Source organism: Cyclospora cayetanensis, unplaced genomic scaffold, assembly GCF_002999335.1.
Source record: "Cyclospora cayetanensis isolate NF1_C8 unplaced genomic scaffold, CcayRef3 CcayRef3_contig_5, whole genome shotgun sequence".
In the NCBI taxonomy this organism is placed as follows: Eukaryota; Apicomplexa; class Conoidasida; order Eucoccidiorida; family Eimeriidae; genus Cyclospora; species Cyclospora cayetanensis.
Window position 1 is genome coordinate 103,572 of NW_020312480.1, and position 21,731 is coordinate 125,302.

General features: G+C 51.3%; 3 protein-coding genes and 1 non-coding gene across 4 annotated transcripts; 3 read left to right on the forward strand and 1 right to left on the reverse strand.

Moving 5' to 3' along the window:
- The first annotated feature begins 41 nt into the window (after nucleotides 1–41).
- On the forward strand, nucleotides 42–2,771 carry LOC34621819 (AF4/FMR2 family member 4). The gene is made up of 3 exons (XM_026334756.1): nucleotides 42–686; nucleotides 956–1,033; nucleotides 1,461–2,771. Exons 1-3 carry the CDS (start codon nucleotides 42–44, stop codon nucleotides 2,769–2,771), a joined length of 2,034 nt encoding a protein of 677 aa, XP_026190541.1.
- A 263-nt stretch (nucleotides 2,772–3,034) lies between these two features.
- On the reverse strand, nucleotides 3,035–6,591 carry LOC34621818. Its single transcript, XM_026334757.1, has 6 exons — nucleotides 5,299–6,591; nucleotides 4,795–5,127; nucleotides 4,385–4,462; nucleotides 3,906–4,038; nucleotides 3,776–3,843; nucleotides 3,035–3,271 (listed from the first exon to the last, which is right to left on the reverse strand). The coding sequence occupies exons 1-6, from the start codon at nucleotides 6,589–6,591 to the stop codon at nucleotides 3,035–3,037; spliced, it is 2,142 nt and encodes a 713-aa protein (XP_026190542.1).
- A 7,882-nt stretch (nucleotides 6,592–14,473) lies between these two features.
- LOC34621817 (obg-like ATPase 1) lies at nucleotides 14,474–18,579 on the forward strand. The gene is made up of 8 exons (XM_022735008.1): nucleotides 14,474–14,523; nucleotides 14,786–14,928; nucleotides 15,382–15,554; nucleotides 15,948–16,188; nucleotides 16,544–16,785; nucleotides 17,160–17,280; nucleotides 17,958–18,102; nucleotides 18,507–18,579. Exons 1-8 carry the CDS (start codon nucleotides 14,474–14,476, stop codon nucleotides 18,577–18,579), a joined length of 1,188 nt encoding a protein of 395 aa, XP_022593467.1.
- On the forward strand, nucleotides 17,545–17,616 carry Trnap-agg. Its single transcript has one exon. It is a non-coding gene; the product is annotated as a tRNA-Pro (tRNA).
- Nucleotides 18,580–21,731: the final 3,152 nt, after the last annotated feature.

Sequence of the window (21,731 nt, forward strand, 5' to 3'; positions counted from 1 at the left end):
GAATTAAGTCGCAAGCAGTGGCTCAACTTGATTCGTTAGCAATGCCCAAGGGTGCGAGGAGCCTAAGGCTCTCGGGGGCAGTAGCCATGTTTCCTCCAGTCCATGAAGTCGGAGGTGGCCCCTCCCTCCTTTCTTGTGGGTATAAGCAGAGCTCTGATTTAGAGCACGAGAACGCGCCCCCACACCAGCAGTACCAGGAGGAGGCAGGAGAGCAGCAGTTAGTCCTGGAGCGGCTGTTGCAGAAAGAGCGAATGCTGCAGCAGCAACACCAGTTGCTGGTGAAGCAGCAGCAACAGCACTTGCAGCAGCAGAAAAGGAGGCAGCGTGCAGCGGCAACGCAGGCCCCTAGGCACCCCCTGCTCTCCCTCCGCACCGATCGCCGCCAGCAAGAGCTGGAAGAGCGACACGAGACTGAAGACGATCCCCTGCAGCAGCCCCCGATTCTCCCATTGTCTCCGGCTTTCCGATGCAGAGGCGCCAGCCTGCGAGAGGGGGGGCCTCTTGAGAGGGGGGGGGCCCTCTCCCCAGCCACAAAACGTCCCGGCATGCCTCAAGCAGGAGAAGGTCCGGCTGCTGTAGCGCCTTCCTTCCAAGCTGCATTTAATATGCGAGCACCCCTTACCAGCGTGGCGAACACCGATGCAGAACGGGCAGTAGAAGACGAGCTTGCTGGGGTTGAGGCAGCAGTGCCGCAGCACGACTTCACTCTGAGGCTGTACAGCCACCAGGAGAGCTCTGTCTCGCCTTCTCTTGCTTCAGTGCAGCGGCAGCTCCAACGCCCCTCCCGAGACACCACAGCAGCTACCAGTGCGGCAGACGTCGGCGTGGATACGCCACCTCGGGGGGCCCCCAATAGCAGTCCCTGTGTCGTTTCCGCAGTTGTTTCTCCCAGCCCAGCAAGGAGCCAAGGAGGTTCTCAGAGCCTGCAGCAGGTCTGCCGCTCTCTTCCCTTTAGACCGGAAGCGGCGTCGGCTCTCAAAAGCGACTCAACATCCGCCTTGCATCAGCAGCAGTGGGAGGAGCCGCTGCTGCTGCCATCTGACGCTTCGCTGCAGCCAGGAAGAGGCGGGGCAGCGGCTCCTCATGGCAAAAGCAACGACAGCTCCCTCGAGCGGCAGCAGCAGCAGCCGCCGACTGCTTTCAAGGGAGCTGTTGAACGTGGCAGACGGGAGTCTGTGAAGCAAGCACCGAAGTCTCCTAGAATGTTATCCAGCTCTCCTAGTGGAGCAGCCTGGGGCCTCCTCGAGATCTCGGAGGGGCCCCCGGAAGTTGCAGATCTGGCTAGGCAGGGGCCCTTAGATGCTGCATTCGTTTCCGGAGCTGCCACAGCTGCATCTGGTTTTCCCAAGGTGCCCCCAAGTGGCTGTGTAAGGGGGTCGTCGAAGAGTGCGTGCTGCTCGGGGCCCCCTGTAGCAACCACTGAAGCCCTCAAGTGCGTGGAGGCTGCTGCACCCGAGGAGTGGGATGCCGCTGCTGCCGCTGCTGCAGCGCGGCGAGAACTGGCGGAGACGCAGGCGCTCAGGCACTCGGCCTTGTTGCGGATTGAGGGGGCCCACAGGGGCCTCCTGGGGGCCCCTGGCACCTCCGAGCCTGCGGAAAGGGCAATTCTTGCTGCGGCCGATGCGGCCGAAGCAGCAAGAATTGCAGCGGTGCCAGCAGCGGCAGCGGCAGCAGCAGCAGGCTTTAGTTTGTCGGCATGCAAGGCGAATCCGCTGCAGCCGTCAGCTCTGGAGAAGGAGGGCTTCAAGGAAAAGGGCACGAGCGCGTGGAGCTGCAGCGGCTTGGCACTGCTGGACCCCAAACCCCTCCGTCGCTCTGCAGCCTCGCTCAAAAGGGGCTTGACAGCTTCCGCGGAGGAGAGAGCAGACACTGCGGCGTCTGCCGAGTCCTCGTTTGCTGACGTGCGGGGGGCTGGTGTGTCTCTTGAGGCTCCAACCGAGACGGCAGTCCACGCTTTCCCAGCGGCAGAAGGATCCCGTTTCACAACCCCAAAGGCGCCAACAGCTTCGCCGTTGATGCAGCGGGAAGGGCCCCTCCTTAAGGCCGGAGAGTCTTGCATCAGCAGCAGCAACCGACTGTGGCATGCACACACTGGCACGCATGCTGCGGGAGGCTTCCCACAGAGCGGCCGGTGGAGGCTCTGCGTGGACCCTGTTGCAGCGGCCCTGCGGCAATCCGGAGAAACTCAGCAGCAGCAGCAGCAGCAGCAGCAGCAGCAGCAGCAGCAGCAGCAGCAACAGCCCCGAAATCCCTTATTTCGCGGAGCCCAAGAGGCAGTGGGCCTCACGGGCCCCTCCAGCCTTAAGGAACCGGTCCAACCCCCTGTACTCCGCGTCCCCTCCAAGATCACTCCGGGGGGCCCCCCCCAATGGGGCCCCTTGAGCCCCCTTCGGCATTCTGCCCCCAACCCGGCGATTACAGGCATGCGGATGCCTAAGCAGCCTTTGACTCCTAGCTCAGGCAGGGACGGGCACCGCACTCTTCTCCAGCTTCCCCAAGTGCACACACAGAAACAGCACCCTCTTGCAACAACTGCAGAGGGCGGAGAATTTACACCTGTGCCTCCCGAGTGCACGTGGAGCCTCCACGTGCCTTCTGCCTGCCGCTGCAGCCGCCTAGACACCCGCTGCAACAGCGGCCAAGTGCGAATGGCACGAGGTCCTCAGGGATCGCTGCTGCTAGAGCTGCGACGGTGCAGCAAGTGCGGCGGCTTTCCCCTAGCTTCCTTTGACTACGGGCGGGGTACCCCCACCAAGAGCTCTCCGCCTTAGGAGACGTTCCGCTGCATGAATGTGCAACGTTTTCAGGAGGGGCCCGAGGCGTTGGCCTCCCCTTAATCTACACCCCCAACTACCCTTCAACCTCGCCCCCTGCCCCCCCGCTCCTTTTAAACCTAATTCTTCTAGCCAAGCCGCTTCGGCTCTACGCACCCTTAGCAGACAAGTGTCGCCGCGCCCTCCAACTCCTGGGCGTCACTAGATAGCCGCACGAATCGCCACGCTGTTTTACAGCGCTGTGGTTGATGTGAAAAGTCTCAAAGGCCTCTCCACCAAAGGCCTCCGCACTCGAGTGCACTTGGTGGGGCTTGCTTGTTTCGTCTAGTTCGAGATTCCGGATACAGCGCTATACGGCCAACTGCATCTCTCGCCAGGGCCGAGACACGTAAGCGCACAAATGTACCGCTTCGCGGAGACGCGCGTGCGGGTGATGCACTAAAGGCCCACGTGTCTGCATGCACTCGACTAGGGATACTTATACGTGAACTGTTCTCCTTAAATGTGTACATACACGTACCAAAGAATGTACAGACATATATACAACCTCGAGTGCAAGTATTGGGGAGGCACATGGAGGGGCTTCTCTACCTACGCATGCACGTGTAATGGAAGGGGGTCAGGGAGGGAAGGAGGGAGACTTGGAGGCATAAGCATTCATCCAGATAGAGCGAACAGAGAGAGTGTCATGATGGACATGTGCATCTGCCTCAACATAGGCATACACCCGTACGTCTACGGCGAAGCGGCTCGTAGACACGCGCAAGGATAAGGCGAAAGGAAAGGGCAGCGCTTGGACTGGGAAGTGTGCAGGGGGCAAGTGGGTGTGCAGACGCGATAGACGGGCTGTCGTGGCCCCTAACTGTTAAACGAATGTGAGCGCAGCCATAGACAGAGATCACTGGGAACGGCCAGGGAAGGGACGATTGCCGCATAACTGCAGCGCATACCGCACGCACAGACAGCACAAACGCCCAGCAGGTGTTTGCTGCTCTTCGCACAGGCTTTGCTGCTGTTGCAGCGGGGTAGTGAGAGCTCCTGGGGTCGAGGCTGAGATCGTTTATCCTCCCTAGGGGATACGAGGCTTTGAATGGTCTGGGGGAAACGCGGTTTGGTGTTACTGCTCGTGACTGGGGAATCTTGAAGGGAGGTGGGAGCCATGCAGGTCGAGGGCAACCCCGGATAGTCCAAGATGGTGCAAGCCGTAGGAACACCTTTGCAGCAAGCCACACTCGTGCAAACGGATGAAAGCTCTCCGCAGGGCCTGAAAAAGCAGCAATCAGATGCAGTGAGGGAGGTGAGTGCGGATGGAGGGTTTGAAACCGAGGTTTACCCCCAAGCGCCGATGAGACGGAGATGGCGACAGGGAGGAATGCAAGGTAGAGAAACGTAAATGACGGAAAGACGTCCCACACGAAGGTCCTTCCCGTTGTCATTGTGATGGATCAGCAGGAAAGCCTTGGGGTGTGGCCAGTGAAGCGTGGACGTTTGGTTGGGTGTACGGTGGGTGTGAAAATGGGGATCTGCTGTCTCGTGTTAAAAATTTGAAATCTGACAGGCTGGCTAATGTGTCTTCTTCGGGAGTCGTGGAGCTTAAAAAAGGCGGCCACTTCGTGAAGAACTGCGAGGAAGGTCTTGGGGATGAGGGCCTTTCGGTGGAGTCGCGCCATGGCAGTCAGAACTAAGTGCTCGGAGAAGGATAGCGACGCCAGCAGGGAATGCTCCATTGAGGTGGTCTGAGAGGCGCAAGCTCAGTGCCGGAATCGAGGGGGGGCTAGTAAGGGAGCGAAACAAGGCAGATACATGTATATACATGTATATGTACCTCTATATATATATATATATATCTGTAGGGGATGCGCCAAGCAACGGGAGGCAATATGCGTTGAATGAAAATGCAGTGCAGCGGGTTCTGAGCGGCCGCCGCAGCCGAGCGAACACAGATGACAGGAGACACGTGGAAGAAATTACAAAGACGGGATCTGCTGCGGCTGTCTACACTGCGGATGCGAGGCCCCACGTCGTGCTGCTGCCTGCTTACGCGCTGTGTATCGAGAGCCTCGGCGCACAAGTTGAGTCCGTTCTCCTGTTGCTTCGGCTGCTCCTCTACGTCGGAAGCGACGGGGCCCTTAGGAAGGCTGCTGGCGTTGGGGGGGGCCTCCTCGACATGATGCCGCAGAGGGGAATGCAGGGGGGAGAGGGCCTCGGGAACTTCGGGGGCCCCCCATGCACCCCAGGGCCCTTCGGCAGCCACACGAGGCAGCGGCGTTTCAAACAGAAGCAGCGGAGTCACTGCGGCAGCCAAAAACCTACGGGCGTCTCTCCCCACAGCCAAGGCCCTTTCACATCGAGCCTGCAGCAACGCACAGCACAAAGCGTTACAAGAGCAGCGACGTCCCGTGTTAAGGAGTTGTCGCGGAAGGCAGAAGGCCCTTCCCCAGCAGCGTGGGGCCCCTAGTGCAGCACGTGAGTAGGCGTTCGCAGCGCACGTGCACTGCGGCAGTCGCGGCGGATGGCGACGTACCTTGAACTGAGGATCGCTGAGCTCAGCCTCTACCGCTGCTTCGAAAGCCCTCAGAAAGCGCTGCACCACGCGTGCGTCCTCCTCTGGGGCCTCTCCCCTCGGCTGCACGCTGCTTCCTTGGGAGCGCGCAGACGCGCTGTGCGCTTCGAGGAGCTGCTCTGGTGTCACCCTCAGGAGGTCGCGTCGGATGAACTGAAGGAGATCGGGCACGCGCATGGCTGCCTTCAGGCAGAGCTTCTGCATCGTGAACCTGCTGCGGATGCGCTTCTCCATGAAGTCTGCAAGGTCCAAGACGGGTGAGAGACAAATGGTGCAGATGTGAAGGCCTTCGCTGTGCTGCAAGTCGAAGAGATTATACAGCAGCTGCTGCTGCTGCCCAGTGCCTCCCCTCCCCCACTCCGACCCGGAGAGACAGCACACCTCGACGCGATCCAAGACGATCACTACGGCCTTCCCCATCAACGAGCAGCTGTCCACCAGCAAGTCTCGCAACCGCTTCAGCCAGTCTCCGAAGCTGCCCCCATGCTGCTGCGCATGCAGCTGCGGCTGGTGCTGCTGCAGCGCAGCGCACAGACGACGCACTATCGCCTGGAGAATGGCCGCGTCGTTCGGATACAAGGAGCAGTTCACACGCACCACCACAAGCAACTGCTGCTGCTGATTTCGCTGCTGCTGCACAAACCGAAGGGCCGATTCGACAGCTGTGGTAGCGCCTGACCCACGAGGCCCCAAAACCAAGACGCTGCTCTTCTCCTTCAGCTCGAGGCAGCAAGTCAGTTTTGCCGCTAGGGAACCCGCGACTGCCTCGAAGGATGCGCCTTTGCTGCCGCTGTTTTTGCCGTCGTTTTGCGCCCTGATGGTCGCAGCCGCGGAACTCCCTCCCTTCAGAAAAGACTCGACTGCTGGCGACGGTTCGAAGCCGTCACGCTTTCGGGGGGTTGCCTGGGAGCTCCCTAGCGATATGTTGTGCAGCTGCCCCCTGAGAGCAGACCGAAGTCGCTGCCGCAGTGTGTGTTGCAAGAGTGGCAGCAGATAGGCACCGCACGAGAGGCGGTCGTGCAGCACCTGGGGGAACGAGACACGAGGGGCAGACTCTTTGTCTCCTCCCTCTGAAGGTCCATCTGCACAAGGTGGAGGGGCACCTCCTTCAGACACTGCATGCACAGCAGGTCCCGCCGCGAAGCGGCTCTCAGGGGTGTCTTGCGAGGTGCGACGCCTCTTCGAAAAAGACTCCGGTGCTAGAGAGGGGGGGCCCTTCGGCCTTGGTCTGCCGCCTGAGGGGCTTCCCTCCATTGTTCTTCGCCTGGTCGCTGTAGCCAGCTCAGTCCACGTAAGGGAAAATGCGCTTAGCGAGAGGTGCTAAACAGCATGCCTCCGCTTCAAATTTCCTAAAGCTTGCGAAAAGTTCGGACTCCAAATAGTACACACAAACCCTCGAGCCAAGGCTTGCTTGCAGACACACCCAAACAAAAAAGTGCACGCATCGATTTCCCTATTAGACGAGGAAGATAAGCTGGGAAAAAGGAGCCCAAGGAGACAGCATTCAGAGGGCCCCCAGAGAGGCGGGGGGCCCCTGTCTGTGAGGTGGTGGTGTTTGTGTGGGGGGGTCGCGCTGTTTGTGCAGCACCAACAATAGCACCAACAGATGAACAAGTAAAAATAAAACACAGAAACAATAAGCAAATAGTACTTACTCTCTGTGCGGTTTGCTTGAACTTTTCGCAATAGGAGAGGAATAACACGCGACACCTAGGTACAATCGGGACAGGGCCGAGCGTGCTGCTGCCAGAAGAGGAAGAAAAGTATGCGAGTTGAGCCCAAAATCGCGTCAAAAAGCAATTATACCTATTAAATAGCAAAATATACGTGGAGGAGCAGTGCAAGCACTTTAGCGCAGCGGGAATTCAGCGCCGGGGTCTTGACATTAGGACACTACGTTTAATTGACATGACCAGAAGGGGGGTTTAGCGCGTTCTGTATAAAGATTTTCACTTGATACGACTCATGGAGCACTAGAGCCTTATCTGCGAGGGCGAAGGCCTTACTGATTGCGATGCTATGACGAATTTGCTTGAGATTTAACACTGTGTCTAGGCCATTGCAAACCTCTGAACAGAAGGCCGCCAACTGGCACTCAAAAGCGCTACTTCTCTTCCTGTGCTTGCCTCTCAGAGCAGGCAGCCAGAGGGAAAATGGAGAGCTAGTATAGCGGACAAATCTGTGCTTGGGCGCCTGCCACACTGTTATACTTCAGAGGCTGGTGAAGAACTAACTAGTTCGTTTCTGCGTTCTTACATCTAATTTATTGCAGAGTGTTGTTTGCTTGATACCAGAAGATGCGATGTGGTGCGTGCGTGCGTTATATGCTATGTAGGCCTAGCTACTGTTGCTCGGGTAGTTTAGGGGGTCCAGCTACGCGCATCGCAGCTGTCCCTCTCCCCTTTTGCGAAACCATTAAAGAGCACCTGCAGGAAAAGGCCGAGCTTTAGGAGACACACTTAGTAGCTTTTTTCAAAGTGCCTACAAAGTCCGAAGCTAGATACCTCTACGGATACAGATAGAGCGTTACGGTTGGTAGCACCGCATGGTTCAATGCAGCCTTTCCCCGCTCACCCACTGACTGCGAATGCAGCGACAAGTCAGGTTGCTCTAAAGAGCTGCCTGGTGTTGATATCGCTAGTTGGCAGTGTAGTAATTTGATCTTTTTGGCAGTAGTTTATGAGTTGGCGAAAGAAATCGACGGTGCCACACGGCACTTAAGGTAGCAGGATCCGGCCTGCAAGCTTATGAGAATGCAGTACCAGCACAACTGATGTAGAGACGCGTTTTTGAGCAGATCAGATTCATGGATACGTTGAAAGCTATGGAGACAAGAAAAGTGTGGTGGGTGAAAGGATGGGCGAGTTCTTGAAGGTCTCATCAACCGGCTGGAGAAGTATCTTGCTTTGCACCCCTTAGAGGAAGAAAAATTAGGGTTTCTTGCTCTGTGTTCATTAGAAAAAGAAGCGATCAGAGGGTGTCTCATCGCATGTAGAAATAGTCTTCTCTCGCCAGAGATGCCTACAGTTTAGGCCTTTCATCCAAGCCCTGGCTAATCGGTTTATCCCGAGAACAGCTCAGCAGTAAACTTTGTGAGATTTGAGCAAGCTAAAACTGTGGAATCTGTACATATATTGCTGTATCGACAAGTATGATGCTTTGGTCAGAACGCCTGCTGCATCGGTATTCACCTTCAGTCCGACTACACGAGCGGTCTGGAGCAAATGAACACAACTCCTACCGCTTTGGCTGGCAAGGAGGAGCCTAATCGGGATTCAGAACCTATGGATGTCGGAAATATATCAAGCGGCTCTAGCCTTCAGTCGATAGTAAACTGGGACAAAAACTCGAAAGGAAGCTAGAAGATCTCAGCACTCCAAACAGTTCCCCAACAATGCATCCGCTTTTGTGGCAGCAAATAGGGTCAAATGGTAGGGAACTCCAAGAGCATACAAAAACTCCAGACAGCTCAAAATAACAGGGCTCGGCCCAGCTGGCCCAGGCTACCTGGCCAACAAAGAAGACGCATTAAGGCATCGGAAAACCAACCTCGAAGGATACGGCGCAGTGAGAGGTTGATACAAGGGATTGAACTGCAGTTGGGAACCCAACACGAGTCAAGTCTGTGCTGCTGCAAGCTTACATTCATGCTCAAGAACTATCGGGGTTTCTTGTTGCCAAATATGAAATGAATCTGTTATTCGAGAAGACGGCGCAGTAGAGCAATCTGCTTGGTCACTAGTAGGCACAGTTTTTAGAATCAAGGCTTGCTCAGGGGTGGCAGAACGCAAGGAATGACAGGGCCATGGTAGCTGAAGGCTATTCTGAATAGGAATCGGGTCTTATCAACCTTATTTGTGACTTCTATGCTAGACCCGTGCACCACGACGCAAGCCTATGTGTGCCCTGGATAATTCAACGGAGGCGCGCATGCGGCAAGAGCTGCGAGCTACGGAGGTTAGTGTGCCAGAAATCGCTAGGAAGAAGCAACTCCTGGTCTCAGCAACAACATCCATTTCGTTTTGGTTGGTTGTTGAATCGGTACCTCAAAGGGTGAGGCAGTGTCTTTATGCGGACGGTTCAGCAATGCAGTATTGCCAGACGGTTCTAAGCATGCATACCCTTTTATTGGCTCTGCAGCTAATGCATTGCTAAGCATTTCATTGTAAATTAGCTAGACAACAGCAGGAATTGGCAGGTATAAAGGAAGAGGTCGCGGATGTTCCAAAAAGTGACGAGCTGCCTGCAGGCTGGCCTCCCAGTGGTCGTCCACCGCAAATGCTGAGCTAATCCCTCATGTAGTCTCACTTCTGACTCTCTATAGTATCGGAATGGTGCTTGATATTCTTATCGCTCCACCGAAACCGCGAAGCGGTGTTCACTGCGCGGAAAAGCTGTATGCTTGGCGCAAAAACGCTGACAGCATTATTTAAATGGGCGTCCTCTCACTTTCCAGCCAGGCCATCACTCTTTAATGTACCTTCCAAAGAGTTTGCACGACTTCGAGCATCGTAGAGTTGTTTGTCGGCTTGGGTGCCTCTTCTTGCAATGGGATTTCACAGTAGAGTATATTATGGGCATCGCCAGCGTTGTTGCCGCGCGACTCTCCAGTAATTTGCAGTGTGCAGCGCAGTCGCTCCCATCTGTTTATTGACATTGCTTGTCAGAATTGCGAGAGTGCAAGGCTTTTGACACCCATAGAACTACTCCTACTGCCAAATGTTGAAATGGCCAAATTTTGAAATGGCAAATGGTGAAGCACTACCGCGATGAGGATGGCCTGCTGTCATTCAAACGTGGCGGGGTCTTACTGGCTTGTACATTCTGACTTCATGTTGGCGTGCGACTTTGCACAAATCGTTTGATAATATTATAGCGTGCCATGGCTGGATTCACTCTACAGTGCAATAACCGTCACAGTCGCTCTGGTGCCCCGATTCTTTCAGCGGCAGAGTAGACACCAAGATCCCCAGATTGGCGGCACTTTAAGCCTCGCAAATATCCTAAGCTCGACGTTACGCGGAGCCTTCCTGTCCCTGAAAGGATTTAGATTGATCTGACTGAGGACTTTAGTCTTCATATTCCTGAGGCCAAGCGTCAGGAGAGTATCTGCGTCGTTGTCGGTAGACTCAATAAAATGCCCGTTTCATTCTTTGCTCCAGCTCTGCCAAAATGCTCCATTCATGATTATTTTTTGATGCTTTGTGTGTTTCTCAAGAGGAACATTATGTATAGGTATCCAAAGCCCGTTATTGCAAAGTGGTGTGTTTTTATGACCAGACTACCAATTCACCATAATATGACTCATATGAACCACCCTGATGCAGATGGACAGAAATGGCGCACCAACCGAAGCCTTCTATACTCTTTATGGCCCTATGCCCACAAAAAAGCCTAGTTCTTGGCTTAATTTTCTTCCTTGTGCTAAGGGAATGTGTAAAATTGCAATCAAACCGTCAACCCTTTGCTCTTCCGCGCTCTTGGCCCATGCTGAAGAGCCCCCTTTTGGCATAAGCCTGAAACTGGGAGTTCCAAGCCACCTTCCACCCTTGGCAGCCGATGTACTTAGAGCAAAGCTGGCTAGTGCACACGAATGTATGCGCAGAGTTTAAGGAAGGCAAGCACGTAATAATAATGGCAACCGGCAGCTGGTTGTGTCTATTGAGCTAGACGATTTGGTGAACTTAAAGATCTGGTTTTGATGGATGGGCAGGCTTACCGAAGTACACTTGAAGATGACTAAACGAAGCAGTCTGCGGCCAGGTGGCAAGGACTATTTGCCATCCTCTGCTTGAATTAGGCTCTTGTTCATTCTCTCGATTTCTCCAAAAGCAGGGGGTGCCACAGAAGTACAAATACAACTTCCTTTAAGAATTCGAACACTTTCCGAATTATCTAAAGACCGTGCTGCGCAGGTCAGTGACCCGCATGGAGGCGGATGATTCACGAAAAACCTAGAAGTGTTAGATTCTAGGACATTGAGCGCTTTGGAGACACTGGTGTGGCCCAGTAGTGGGTGTTGCTTTGGTAGTTTTGCAGAAGACTATAGCGACGATGTATGGTCAAGGATGCAACTGGCACCTTCCAGTGGACCCCGCAGAGGAGGGGTATCTGTACTGGGATGTGTTGGAGCGCAAGGTATAGGCTATTCTCTACCAAGCTGTCTGGACGAGCAGACAAGCAGCCCCTATTGAGGCGGATTATTCACAAGGAATTGTCGACTTGCTAGAGTGTCCGACTGGTGAGCATCAAATAACACACTAGTGGGGAGCTTTTAGTGTATTGGGGTGGAGAACGCCAGCCTCATGGGAAGACGTATGGGCAGTTGCGGGCTTTGTTGCTTATAGGATATCTTGCAGCTCATTTTGGTTAACTACACTGTTCACCATGAACGGTAATCCTAGCGTTCCTTGCTAGTTATCCTTCCTCAGCGCATTTTCTGCTTGAACTACTAACCTTCGGCTGTAGCTGCTGCTGGAAGGGTGCCCACTATTGTTGTTATTGCTATGCATACACTTAGCTCTGTGCGCAAGCGCTTTCAGGCGTGGAATCTGCGCATTCTTGCGTACTTCTCCTTTGAGATTTTAAAATAAAGTGCGCTGCGTGCATCAGTCTATTTGCAGGTATACAATGCTCTATGCGGCGCGAAGGCACTGATGAACAAGTGTAGATTTTGATTCCTTCAAAGAGTTTCCTTGTCTCTAGTTTGTTGTTGCGGGAAGCTCGCATATTTAAGCAACTCGACGACAGCGAGCCATCGTGCCGCGGCGGTCATGTTCTCTCTGTTGCAGTTTTCTGGTGTATGTGCCATTTCCCCGTCAATTTTTCGCTACCAATTGTTGCACACCCTGCTGTTCTACACTTACACTGTCTTCGTGTTTCTGCTTGCCTAGAGAGTCACGATAGAGCAAAAACTCTTTCCCTCTTCCGCATAAAGTTAGTTTCGACGTATGAGTATGGAAAAGGAAGGAGTGAATGCTGAAACAAGGGAAAGACATCGTCTGAGCTGCAATTAAACACTTTCTACCACACTGGCTATATGCAATCGACAAATAGCTCCAGAGTAACTATTTGATTTGTTTGTGCGTATACCTTAATTACTGCACAGTACTGTTAGCTCAATACAAGGAGACACAATGTTGCGTGCGTGTACGGAATATGGTCCGTGCAATTAGCTCTGGTTGCTCGCAGTAATGAGAAGTGCAGCTAAACGCACCGCATCTCTCCCTCTTCCCTCATTCGAGTATTCTAGAGGGCATATGGAGAAAGATGAGACATTTCATGAGGAAAGCCCTTAATAATTTTTGTTAGGCTTGCTTTAAGTCTGGAGCCAGATGCTTCTCTATGGAAACCTTGAGTGGAGTGTTACAATTGGTAGCACCAACTGGTTTAGTGCAGCTGTTCTCCTTCAAGCGCTGGTTTCGGATGCAGTGAGATGCCACGTTTTCTTAAAGCAGATGTTCGGCTTAAATGAGGTGCGAGTTCATGTGTGGTTTTCCTACACAACAGTCCGGTAAAAGCACCATCGGGAAATGCAAGTTGACACTGCCGGAGTGCCGGTTGGGGTGGCAAAGGCCGGCCTACAAGCATGTGTGAAAGCCCTTGCTTTACCGCTGGCAGAATGGTATTTCCGCGCAACATACAAGGTGTCGATAGGGAGATATTTAGCTCCATAGTTTATATGATTTGATAGTTTTGAGAAAAAGCTGAATAAGAGTCAGTTTCCCCCCTTTTCTGCCCACAACACTCAGTGTAGCATAGCCGAATACTGACGTACTGCTCGTGCCTGCCCACATGTAACATTGCGCACATATAAATGTCTTCTCTTCATTGCTTACCGCGTTGGAACTACCTGCCTTCTTCCTGAAGAATTGAGCTGTAGTTGGCGCGTATGCGCAACAATAGTAAATATATAAGCAGCCACCACACAGCACGAACAAGCAGCGATAGTATCCACAATAAAAGTGGGGCAGCCAATAAAGACCATAGTGCGGCAACCGTAGCTTAAACTTGGAATGCAATTCGCAAAGTTCTGCCTTGCGGAGAGAGGTTAGTTCGCATGTAGGCCGTACCAAAAGTAATTAAATCAGGTGAATAGTGAAATTGGACTACTGTCCAGCATAAGGGGCACTAGTGGAAAGATAATATAATTTGGAAGTGAGAAATGCACCGTGGCCATTGACGGACACAGAGTACGTAATATGAGGCGCAGGGAGAGAAAAAAATTTGACCTGAAGGAACCAGAAAGCTGCAGTTGATAAAATGGGGGAGAGAAAGAGGTCATGGACAGCAGAGACTTGAGAGATGTGGGAAAATGGGAACACACAAAGGAATAAGAGAGAGGGAGAATCTCACAGTGATCAGGAGAAACTGAGGAAAATCAGGCAGTTACAGCTGCGGAAAAAATGGTTGGTTATTAATTGGTCTAAATATATCAAACTACATGTAATCTATCGCGTCTTTCTCACCCTATCTGTGTTTGGTACTGTTTTTTTAATATGGCGTATAGTTTTTATTTTAGTAAGACTGTTCTCTGCATGCGCATGCATACAGTAGGGTTGTGGGGGGGTTGGGGCTTTGGAAAGACACCCATACGGGAGGAGCACACTATATACCATATCTAAAAACGACTGTTTTCTGGTGATTTTTCAATATCAGCCTGGCGGGAAAGTGGTAGGTATTGTCCTGGCTAAGGAAGACTACAAGTCTTACAGCAGGTACAACCCCAGGGAAAGGAACTCCCTAGTATATTGCGAGCTTAATCAGGGGCTCAATGTACTTTCTCTTAATTCTTAACTTAAGGCATTAGCCTGCTGACGCAGCGATGAGGAACACAGGAGGCCAGAATGGGCCTCAAACCTTAGTATAATTCTATCGAGGTCGACAAGCCTTTGCAACTACGGAAGAGCATTGCTTGTTTATGTGTCTTCATGCTATGCAGCAGTCAATAGGAGGCTACAATAAAGGGCCCTTTTGGCCTCGTATCGATATTTATGCATATAATTGTTTCATTTCAGCCCTCTCCTTTCATGCTGCATTCAGCAACACATCTCATCTTCACTTAGCCTCTTTTTGCTATGCACAGTTATTGCTGTCTCCTCCTTTACCTCCTTCGTGCGTTTCAGACTGAAGGAAGATGGCACCCAAGAAGAAGGATGAGGTTGAGGAGAAGATCTTACTAGGCCGGTCAGCTCACTGCTCCCCCAACTCCTTTCCACTTTGCCAGTCGCGTTTGCCACCTGCGCCGCATATATTCAAAAAAATCGGATCGCTTTAGTATGAATCTCGTGGAAGCTTTTGCTTCCTCCGTCCTTTACGCTTTTCGGGTGGCCTAAGGCCTCTCTTGGGCTTTGCACACTGCTTCGTCAGAGGAGCGACAGCTTCACTTCGGGGTGAAGGGGGCCTTACAGCTAAGCGCTCTGGCATTTCATTGGGGTTTGCAACTTAGGCCACGCAACACGTTGAAGATGGGCATGGTTGGTCTTCCAAACGTCGGGAAAAGCACCACGTTCAACTTGCTATGCAAGCAATCGGTACCAGCGGAGAACTACCCCTTCTGCACAATCGACCCTCATGAGGCTCGCATGAACGGTATGCCTCGTAGCTTGTCTGCTATCTTTGTGCGTAGCTTTTCCCTTTGTCGTCTTCTCTACTTCGTGCTTCCCCTGCTTCTTTTGCCGGCCAGCTGTCCCTTTAATTTGGCATATTTTTGGTCTCGCACTCCCGAGTCCCTCCACCTCCTCTAAAGCGATTTTCCCAGTCTTCTCTGCCTGTTTGCATCGAGGTATCGTGAAACTCTTTTTTGATAATGTTTCCTCATCGCTTTCTTTTAGTGGACCTCGCACTGTCTGTGGACCTGTTTCTGTGGGTACTCTCCTCGGCTTCCTCCTAGCCGTCTTCTCTCATCCTCTGTCCTCCTTTGTCTCTGTTTCCTTTCGCCAAAGAAGGTTTGGAGTAACACGTCTGAAGGCCGCTGTTGCAGCTCTCTTACTGCATATGTACACTTTGTATGTTCCGTATGTATGACACCTCTTCCACTCGCAGTCCCCGACGACCGCTTCAGATGGCTCTGCGGTCACTTTAAACCGAAAAGTGAAGTCTCCGCCACACTTTCCATTTTCGATATTGCGGGCCTTGTACCCGGAGCTCACAGAGGACAAGGGCTGGGCAATGCCTTCCTTTCGCACATCCAGGCAGTAGACGGCATTTTCCATGTCGTAAGGGCAAGGGACTAGCGGCTTCAAAGCGTACAGAAAATCAATTCATTTCCTCTCCGTGTCTCACCCGCGTATTCTGTTTCATGCTTTGCGGGTCGTTTCTTTGCAATCCCTCCTGCTGCCTTTGCCTCTCTTTCTCGGCTGTTCTCCAGAACCTGCTATCTCTCGTCGCTAGAGCCCTTTGATCATTTAGGGTGGCTGTGTCTTCCAGCCTTTGTCGTCCTGCCTGCCAGTGGTGTGTTTGTGTGTTTGCCTGTGCTACGCCTTGCCCGCTTAGCATTCTTCGGCGTTCTTTCATCATTCTTGTTTGTCCTCGCCTCTGTTAGCTGCTAAGACGAATGCACATTCTATAAGCCCAGATACTGCATGCTTTCGCTCATGATCTCCTTGCAGGTGAGAGCCTTTGCAGATGAGGATATTGTTCACAGCGAGGGAGAGGTGGACCCGGTAAAGGACTTGACTACGATTTCATCGGAACTTCGTCTTAAGGATTTGGAGAGAGCCCAACGGCTCATAGAAGACCTTCAAAAGACTTCGAGGCAGCAGAAAGCCGCCGATAAGGCCAGGAAGCTGCAGGAGGAGGTTCTGCAAGCCGTTGTTAAGCTCCTGGAAGACGAAAAATGGGTTCAGCAAGGTATGACACACACGCTTGAAATCACGACGTACCTTTCTGTGTACTGCTCAAGATCCCAACGGGCTTCCAGTCGAGCCACAATATCCCATAGCTTCTTGTATGTAGCTTGTCCTTGTTCTGCGGCCTGAACATTACAGAAATAGCTTTTCGGCTGGCTGTCGGGTTATTAGCCTAGAGACTATAAAGCCCCTGCTGCGTGGTGCAATCTGTCCAATGCCGTGCCCTTAGTGCGACACGTAGCCATTTGCCTATTCCTCATAGTAGAGACAATCTAAGGCTAATGCTTATCTGCTTTCAAAGACAGCAGGGCCCGCCTCATAACGTTCGGCTGGCGAAGTTTTGGTCCTCTCCTTAGGGAACTGGAAAGCCGCAGAGGTGGAAGTGTTGAACGAGTACCAGTTTCTGACAGCGAAGACCGTTGTGTATTTGGTGAATATGAGTGAGAAAGACTTCATTCGGCAAAAGAATAAGTGGCTGGCGAAGATCCACAACTGGGTTCAGGAGAACGTACAGGGGCCCATAATTCCATACTCCGCCTTCTTTGAAAATAAACTTGCAGAGCAGCCAGACGACGAGGCCAGAGAGGCCTACATCAAGGTGAGTTTCTGTGTGGCTTATTTTTGCTGTACCGACGCTTGCATCACTACGGCAAGTAGAGCTTCCCTTTCTGCGGCTTCTAAGAGTAGATTGCTGTATATTTGGTCGTGCAGGGAGTTGCATGATCAAATGCATGTATAATTCTTTCAACGCAGCAAGTAGAGGTAGCAATTACAGCATTAATTGGGACGTAGATTCACAGCTAATTGGTTCTCCTGTGTCATCTAGAGCCAGAGTTTTTGTGAGAAAGGAGGATAGAGGCTATTAGATGTGTCTTCTAATGAACAACACACCATCTGCCTGCTTTACAAAGACCTCGACTTTTCACTAGTTGCCTTTGGCTCGTTTGTTTGCATCTCATTTATTTCTTACAGAGCAGTGGAGCCTCAAAGAGCATGTTGGATAAGATTATTCAGACTGGATACCACGCGCTGCATTTAATTCATTTTTTCACATGCGGCGAAGACGAAGTGAAGTGCTGGACTATCCGCGCGGGTGGGCAAGGATTAAGGGGAGCTTATTTTTTTAGAAAGTGACCGCGTTTATCTTGGTGTTTTCTGCATCAAAAGGAACACATCGGTTTCATTGAACTACTTCCAGCACGAGCATTTATTGATGCCGCCGCATCGTCTGTCCCCTGTGCTTCCTGCGTACTATGCCTATTAGACATCCTCCCTATTCTGCATACCTCGCTGTCGTTGTGTCTTGTATCAGTCAATTTTTGCGCTATGCCTGCTGGTTGGTTGCTTGGGCGTACACGGCTGTTTAGTCTAGTGGTATGATTCTCGCTTAGGGTGCGAGAGGTCCCGGGTTCAATTCCCGGAACAGCCCCTTTTTCTGTTGTTCTCTTTCTTTGCTTTGACGCATCTCAACTGCTTGGCGTCCCTTTACCAGTTTAGGCCAGCGGCGTTTCCCCTGTGCGGTTGCCTATCTCTGTGTTACCTCCTTTTTGACGATCATTGTGTGTTGAGATTATCTCATGCGAACACTTTACTGTCCGGCGTCCATATATTTATTGGGCCCTCTGCAAATTTTCCGACCAACTCAATTTTGATGCATTTTTTCCTGTGTGTGTACGCTGGGAATCAGCTCCTCCAAAAACCAAAAGTGTGCATACGTACCGGTGTGGATAGTTGAATATGCCCTCAACAACACGCTTGCTTTTTGCTCAGGCACGAAAGCCCCTCAGGCAGCTGGTGTCATTCACTCGGATTTCGAAAGAGGTTTTATTTGCGCTGAGGTGTACAAGTACAATGACTTGGTGGAGCTGGGCAGCGAGAACGCAGTGAAGGCTGCAGGCAAATACTTGCAAAAAGGGTCAGGCAGCGACGTGCTCACCCTATCTGCATTAAGTTTTATGTCCCTTGTTGTCACTGTGCTGGTGTAGCTAAATATTGGTGATAAGTGTATTTGCCGTTGTATGAATGATATTCTCTTGGTTCGTACACGATCATACGGTGCCGTACTTTCACGGGTAGTGGTCTAGCACATGTGAAGTTTACTCCTTTCCCAGCTGTTTCAAACTGCTGGCTGTGTAATGTACTTTTTCCTTTGATCGAAGTTGCTCTTTCTTCTTTGCCTTACCCAGATCGACGCGTTATAATCAGTTTCTATTGCTTGCACTACAAGGGTCGTCTACTGCATTATCGTCACAGGCTGGGTGCATCTGTTGGCCGAGTTACTCTTTCGTGGATTTTTCGGTGTATTTGTTTGGGTCTCAGGAAGGATTATGTGGTTGAAGACGGCGACATCATATTTTTCAAGTTCAATGTGACTAACAGCGGAAAGAAGTGACATGGAGTAAATAACTGAGACGGTTTCCTACATTTGCTGCTCAGCTGGTTGAGGGAATCTCCACATTCTATTAGAACTGTGCGGTTCAAACGGGCTTTGAAGCAAGTGCATTTAGAGCTGCTGATGTTGCGGCTGTAGCAGGAACAGCAGCATAGCCTTAATTGGTGCCCAAATCAGTCATTTGACTGAAGGATTCCAACAGATATATGAACGCGAATAATCAAAGCAAATGTTGCGTGAGAGAGAGAATATCTTTGTGGTCTTTGAGCTACAGGTTGGATTGCGTGTGCAGCAAGAAACTCTTATTAGGACTGCGGGGTTGTACCTAGGCGCGTACTCGCTGCCATGAAATGTAGACCTATTGCTTCTATTAGGTGGTGCCCAGTATAGCGATCAAGGGGCAACACGAGGCAAATTAGGGAAATGGGATGTCTATGGGGTTGGAACAGCAAACTGTATTACCCACTGAGAGGAGCAATACGACGACTGTTTCTTGTTTGGTCATATGTAGGGAACAAAGTAGTAGTAGCCTAAGAAAATTCAAGACAAAATTTCGAACATGTGCTGGCTTTGAGACAAAGTTATCTAGCGTATTTTTGAATCACTTGTCAAGCAGGCTACCTGCCAAACCAGTTATGCATACGTTAACTTAAACTGCTACTGCAGTTCCTCGAGTCTGAAGACCGTTCTGGGCAATACAGTGTCTCTGAGAAGCGAGAATTTGTGAGGCAATACAAGTAAAATAAATATTTAAGAAGTTTAACGAATGAAGCTGATGTCAGACATTAGTCCCTAGTCCAGTTACCACCTTATCAGGTCGTCAAAAATCAACCATGCGACTCAGCTTCAAAGTTCTAATTTTAGAGTAAGGGCTTAAGCCACTCTACGAAAGTATGTGATGTGCACATCTTTGCTAAGCTACTACATGGGACTGCGTGGACTGTTCTGAAGGTGCAGTTTGGTGCATTTGAGCTGTCCATGCCAACATGCCGGGGACTCTTTGTGCCAGAGAAGGTGACAAGGGGAGTTCTTTTGTGGAACGAGGTGGGAGCCTCACGAGTTTAGATCGTGTTATTGGCTGGGAGGGTTTTGATAAAAACTCATAGAGGAACACTCGAGGAATTTGGAGGAATGAATCAGGAAGGGAGGCAGTGTTAAGGCTTTAGTCCCGAGAATGGACTCCGGAAGGTGACTGACAGCAGGAGGCAGAGCCCGTGGTTCGTCAAACACGGAGGAAGATGAAAAAGCTAATTAGGTCTGTGCTACTCCATAGGACTAACAGACTGTAAGACTCTTAGGCTTTACGTAATGAGACCCTCAGCCTCGAAGACAGTAAAAGTATTTAAAAACTATCATATTCTCACGATTTCTGCTTTCGTTTGTCACCTCGGCATAGAAGGCTTCGGCCTTACTGAGGTAGGGTACGCGGGCGTTATTACTTGTATGTGTTACGCAATCAGGGCAATCGCGCACGGCCACACATATTACCGTTGCGCAGTGTCTCATTGCATCTATCTGGGCGGGATAGAGCTAGGCTCACTTCACGACGAATAGAGGACAGCGGCCAAAGAATAACGGCATTTCTTGTTGAAATAGATTAACCATTGTTAGTTTGATCGCATACACTTGTGTGGAGCTTGTCCACCGCACAGGCCACTCTCTTCGGCGATACTGCGGAACTGATGCGCATGGCATTGGTTGTAGCTTGGAGCTGGTGCCACTTTTCAAGCCACCTTCTCTACCCTAGCTTTTTTCCTGACGTCACTCGTTTGTGGACTCATTCCACCAAGCGTTCTACGGGGCAAAGATTTTTCATCGGAAACGTGGCCTCGGGAGAGCTGAGTGGTTTTTGGTTGATACAGCATCACAAATCCCAAAGCAGAAACTAGAATACCGTAGTATAATTGCCTATATCTCAAATCCGTTAGAAGTGTTGTTTAGATATTGGCAGCTGATGTACTGGTGTTCGAGGACACCTACGCCACAGGGTCACCTCGAGACTCCGATGCCCGGCGATATTGCCTAGATATCCCATGTAAAACCCGAAGCTTCGGGGGTCCTCTATTCAAAAAGTGCAACTTAGTTTTACCCCAAGTTTTGTGAGATGCTTGACAAAAAAGAAGATGGATGAATTTAATGCTTTTCTGCCTCGGGTTAACGCGAGAATGCGCGCGCACACACCGCATGAGCGCAGCTGCGAGTAGCATTTGAAGGGGAACCATGAAATACTTCACGGCATTTGGAGGGGCTGATTAATTTGCACGAGCTTAGTCGTGATGATCCGAGAGAATGTGCAAGATCTTCACTCTTTAATTCGCTGGCTTCGGGTTCTATCTGCAATTTGGCTCCGCACTTGGAAGATGTCTCCGCATGAAATCGTGCCTCTGTTTCCAACACCTCCCTGTTTTTTCCCTCCTCTAGTACCAGATATCGATTGAAATTTCTTCTGTTTGCTAGCTGAGATAAGGTTCTTTTTGAGGAAGGCAGACTTGCGAGCTGGGCCTTCCTTCCTGTATGTGGCTGCGGCCCCAACAGCGACCGTGCATGTGCCGTCTGCGTACTTCTGTCTAATGGTACAGAACAACGAAGATCTGAAAAAAACCGTTCGTCGGGCTCATTTCTCTCTCTATCTGGGTTAGAGAGCTGGGCAGCCATAGCAGCAGTTCTATTGTGTCCCTCTGAGAACCGTACAAGGCCTTTAGGCCTGCTCTGGCTGCTGCAGGGGTCTCGTATCTTATAGCCCGTAGAGCTCTCAATGTTTCATAGAAAATTTTATTGTTGTAAAAAAACAGTCACGTGACCCCTCTTCTTCCCTTTTCCCCTACTCGAATCTCTGAGTGTTTTTGCTTAATATAGCGGACTGCGAGCCGTAGGCCTCCCCTGGGCATTTTCCGCTCTCCCAATTTCCGCCCCCTCATTCCCAATTACTTATTGAAATTTGATCTTTTTTAAGTGTCATGAAACCCGCAGCGGTAGGCTTAAGCTAGAAGCGACGCCGAAGGCCCCCGAATCCAATAAAGAGAGAAACGTCCAAGCGGTGTCACCAGCGCATACAACACCAAGCACCCGAACTCGCGGCAGACGAAAGCTAGCAGGCTGCAGGCATTTAGAAAGGCACAAGATATCTTGTCTTTCGTTTCTATGCCTCATAA

Excerpts from the sequence above, each read along its gene's own strand:
- LOC34621819 (XM_026334756.1), top strand. The coding sequence starts at position 42 with ATGCCCAAGGGTGCGAGGAGCCTAAGGCTCTCGGGGGCAGTAGCCATG. Across the intron at positions 687-955 it reads TTGCTGGGGTTGAGGCAGCA|ACCGGAAGCGGCGTCGGCTC; the intron begins GTGCCGCAGCAC and ends TCTTCCCTTTAG. Across the intron at positions 1,034-1,460 it reads TGGGAGGAGCCGCTGCTGCT|TGGGATGCCGCTGCTGCCGC; the intron begins GCCATCTGACGC and ends GCACCCGAGGAG.
- LOC34621818 (XM_026334757.1), bottom strand. The coding sequence starts at position 6,591 with ATGGAGGGAAGCCCCTCAGGCGGCAGACCAAGGCCGAAGGGCCCCCCC. Across the intron at positions 3,844-3,905 it reads CCTCCCTTCAAGATTCCCCA|GGAGGATAAACGATCTCAGC; the intron begins GTCACGAGCAGT and ends CGTATCCCCTAG. Across the intron at positions 3,272-3,775 it reads CTGCAACAGCAGCAAAGCCT|GAGAACAGTTCACGTATAAG; the intron begins GTGCGAAGAGCA and ends TACACATTTAAG.
- LOC34621817 (XM_022735008.1), top strand. The coding sequence starts at position 14,474 with ATGGCACCCAAGAAGAAGGATGAGGTTGAGGAGAAGATCTTACTAGGC. Across the intron at positions 15,555-15,947 it reads TAGACGGCATTTTCCATGTC|GTGAGAGCCTTTGCAGATGA; the intron begins GTAAGGGCAAGG and ends ATCTCCTTGCAG. Across the intron at positions 18,103-18,506 it reads GGCAAATACTTGCAAAAAGG|GAAGGATTATGTGGTTGAAG; the intron begins GTCAGGCAGCGA and ends TTTGGGTCTCAG.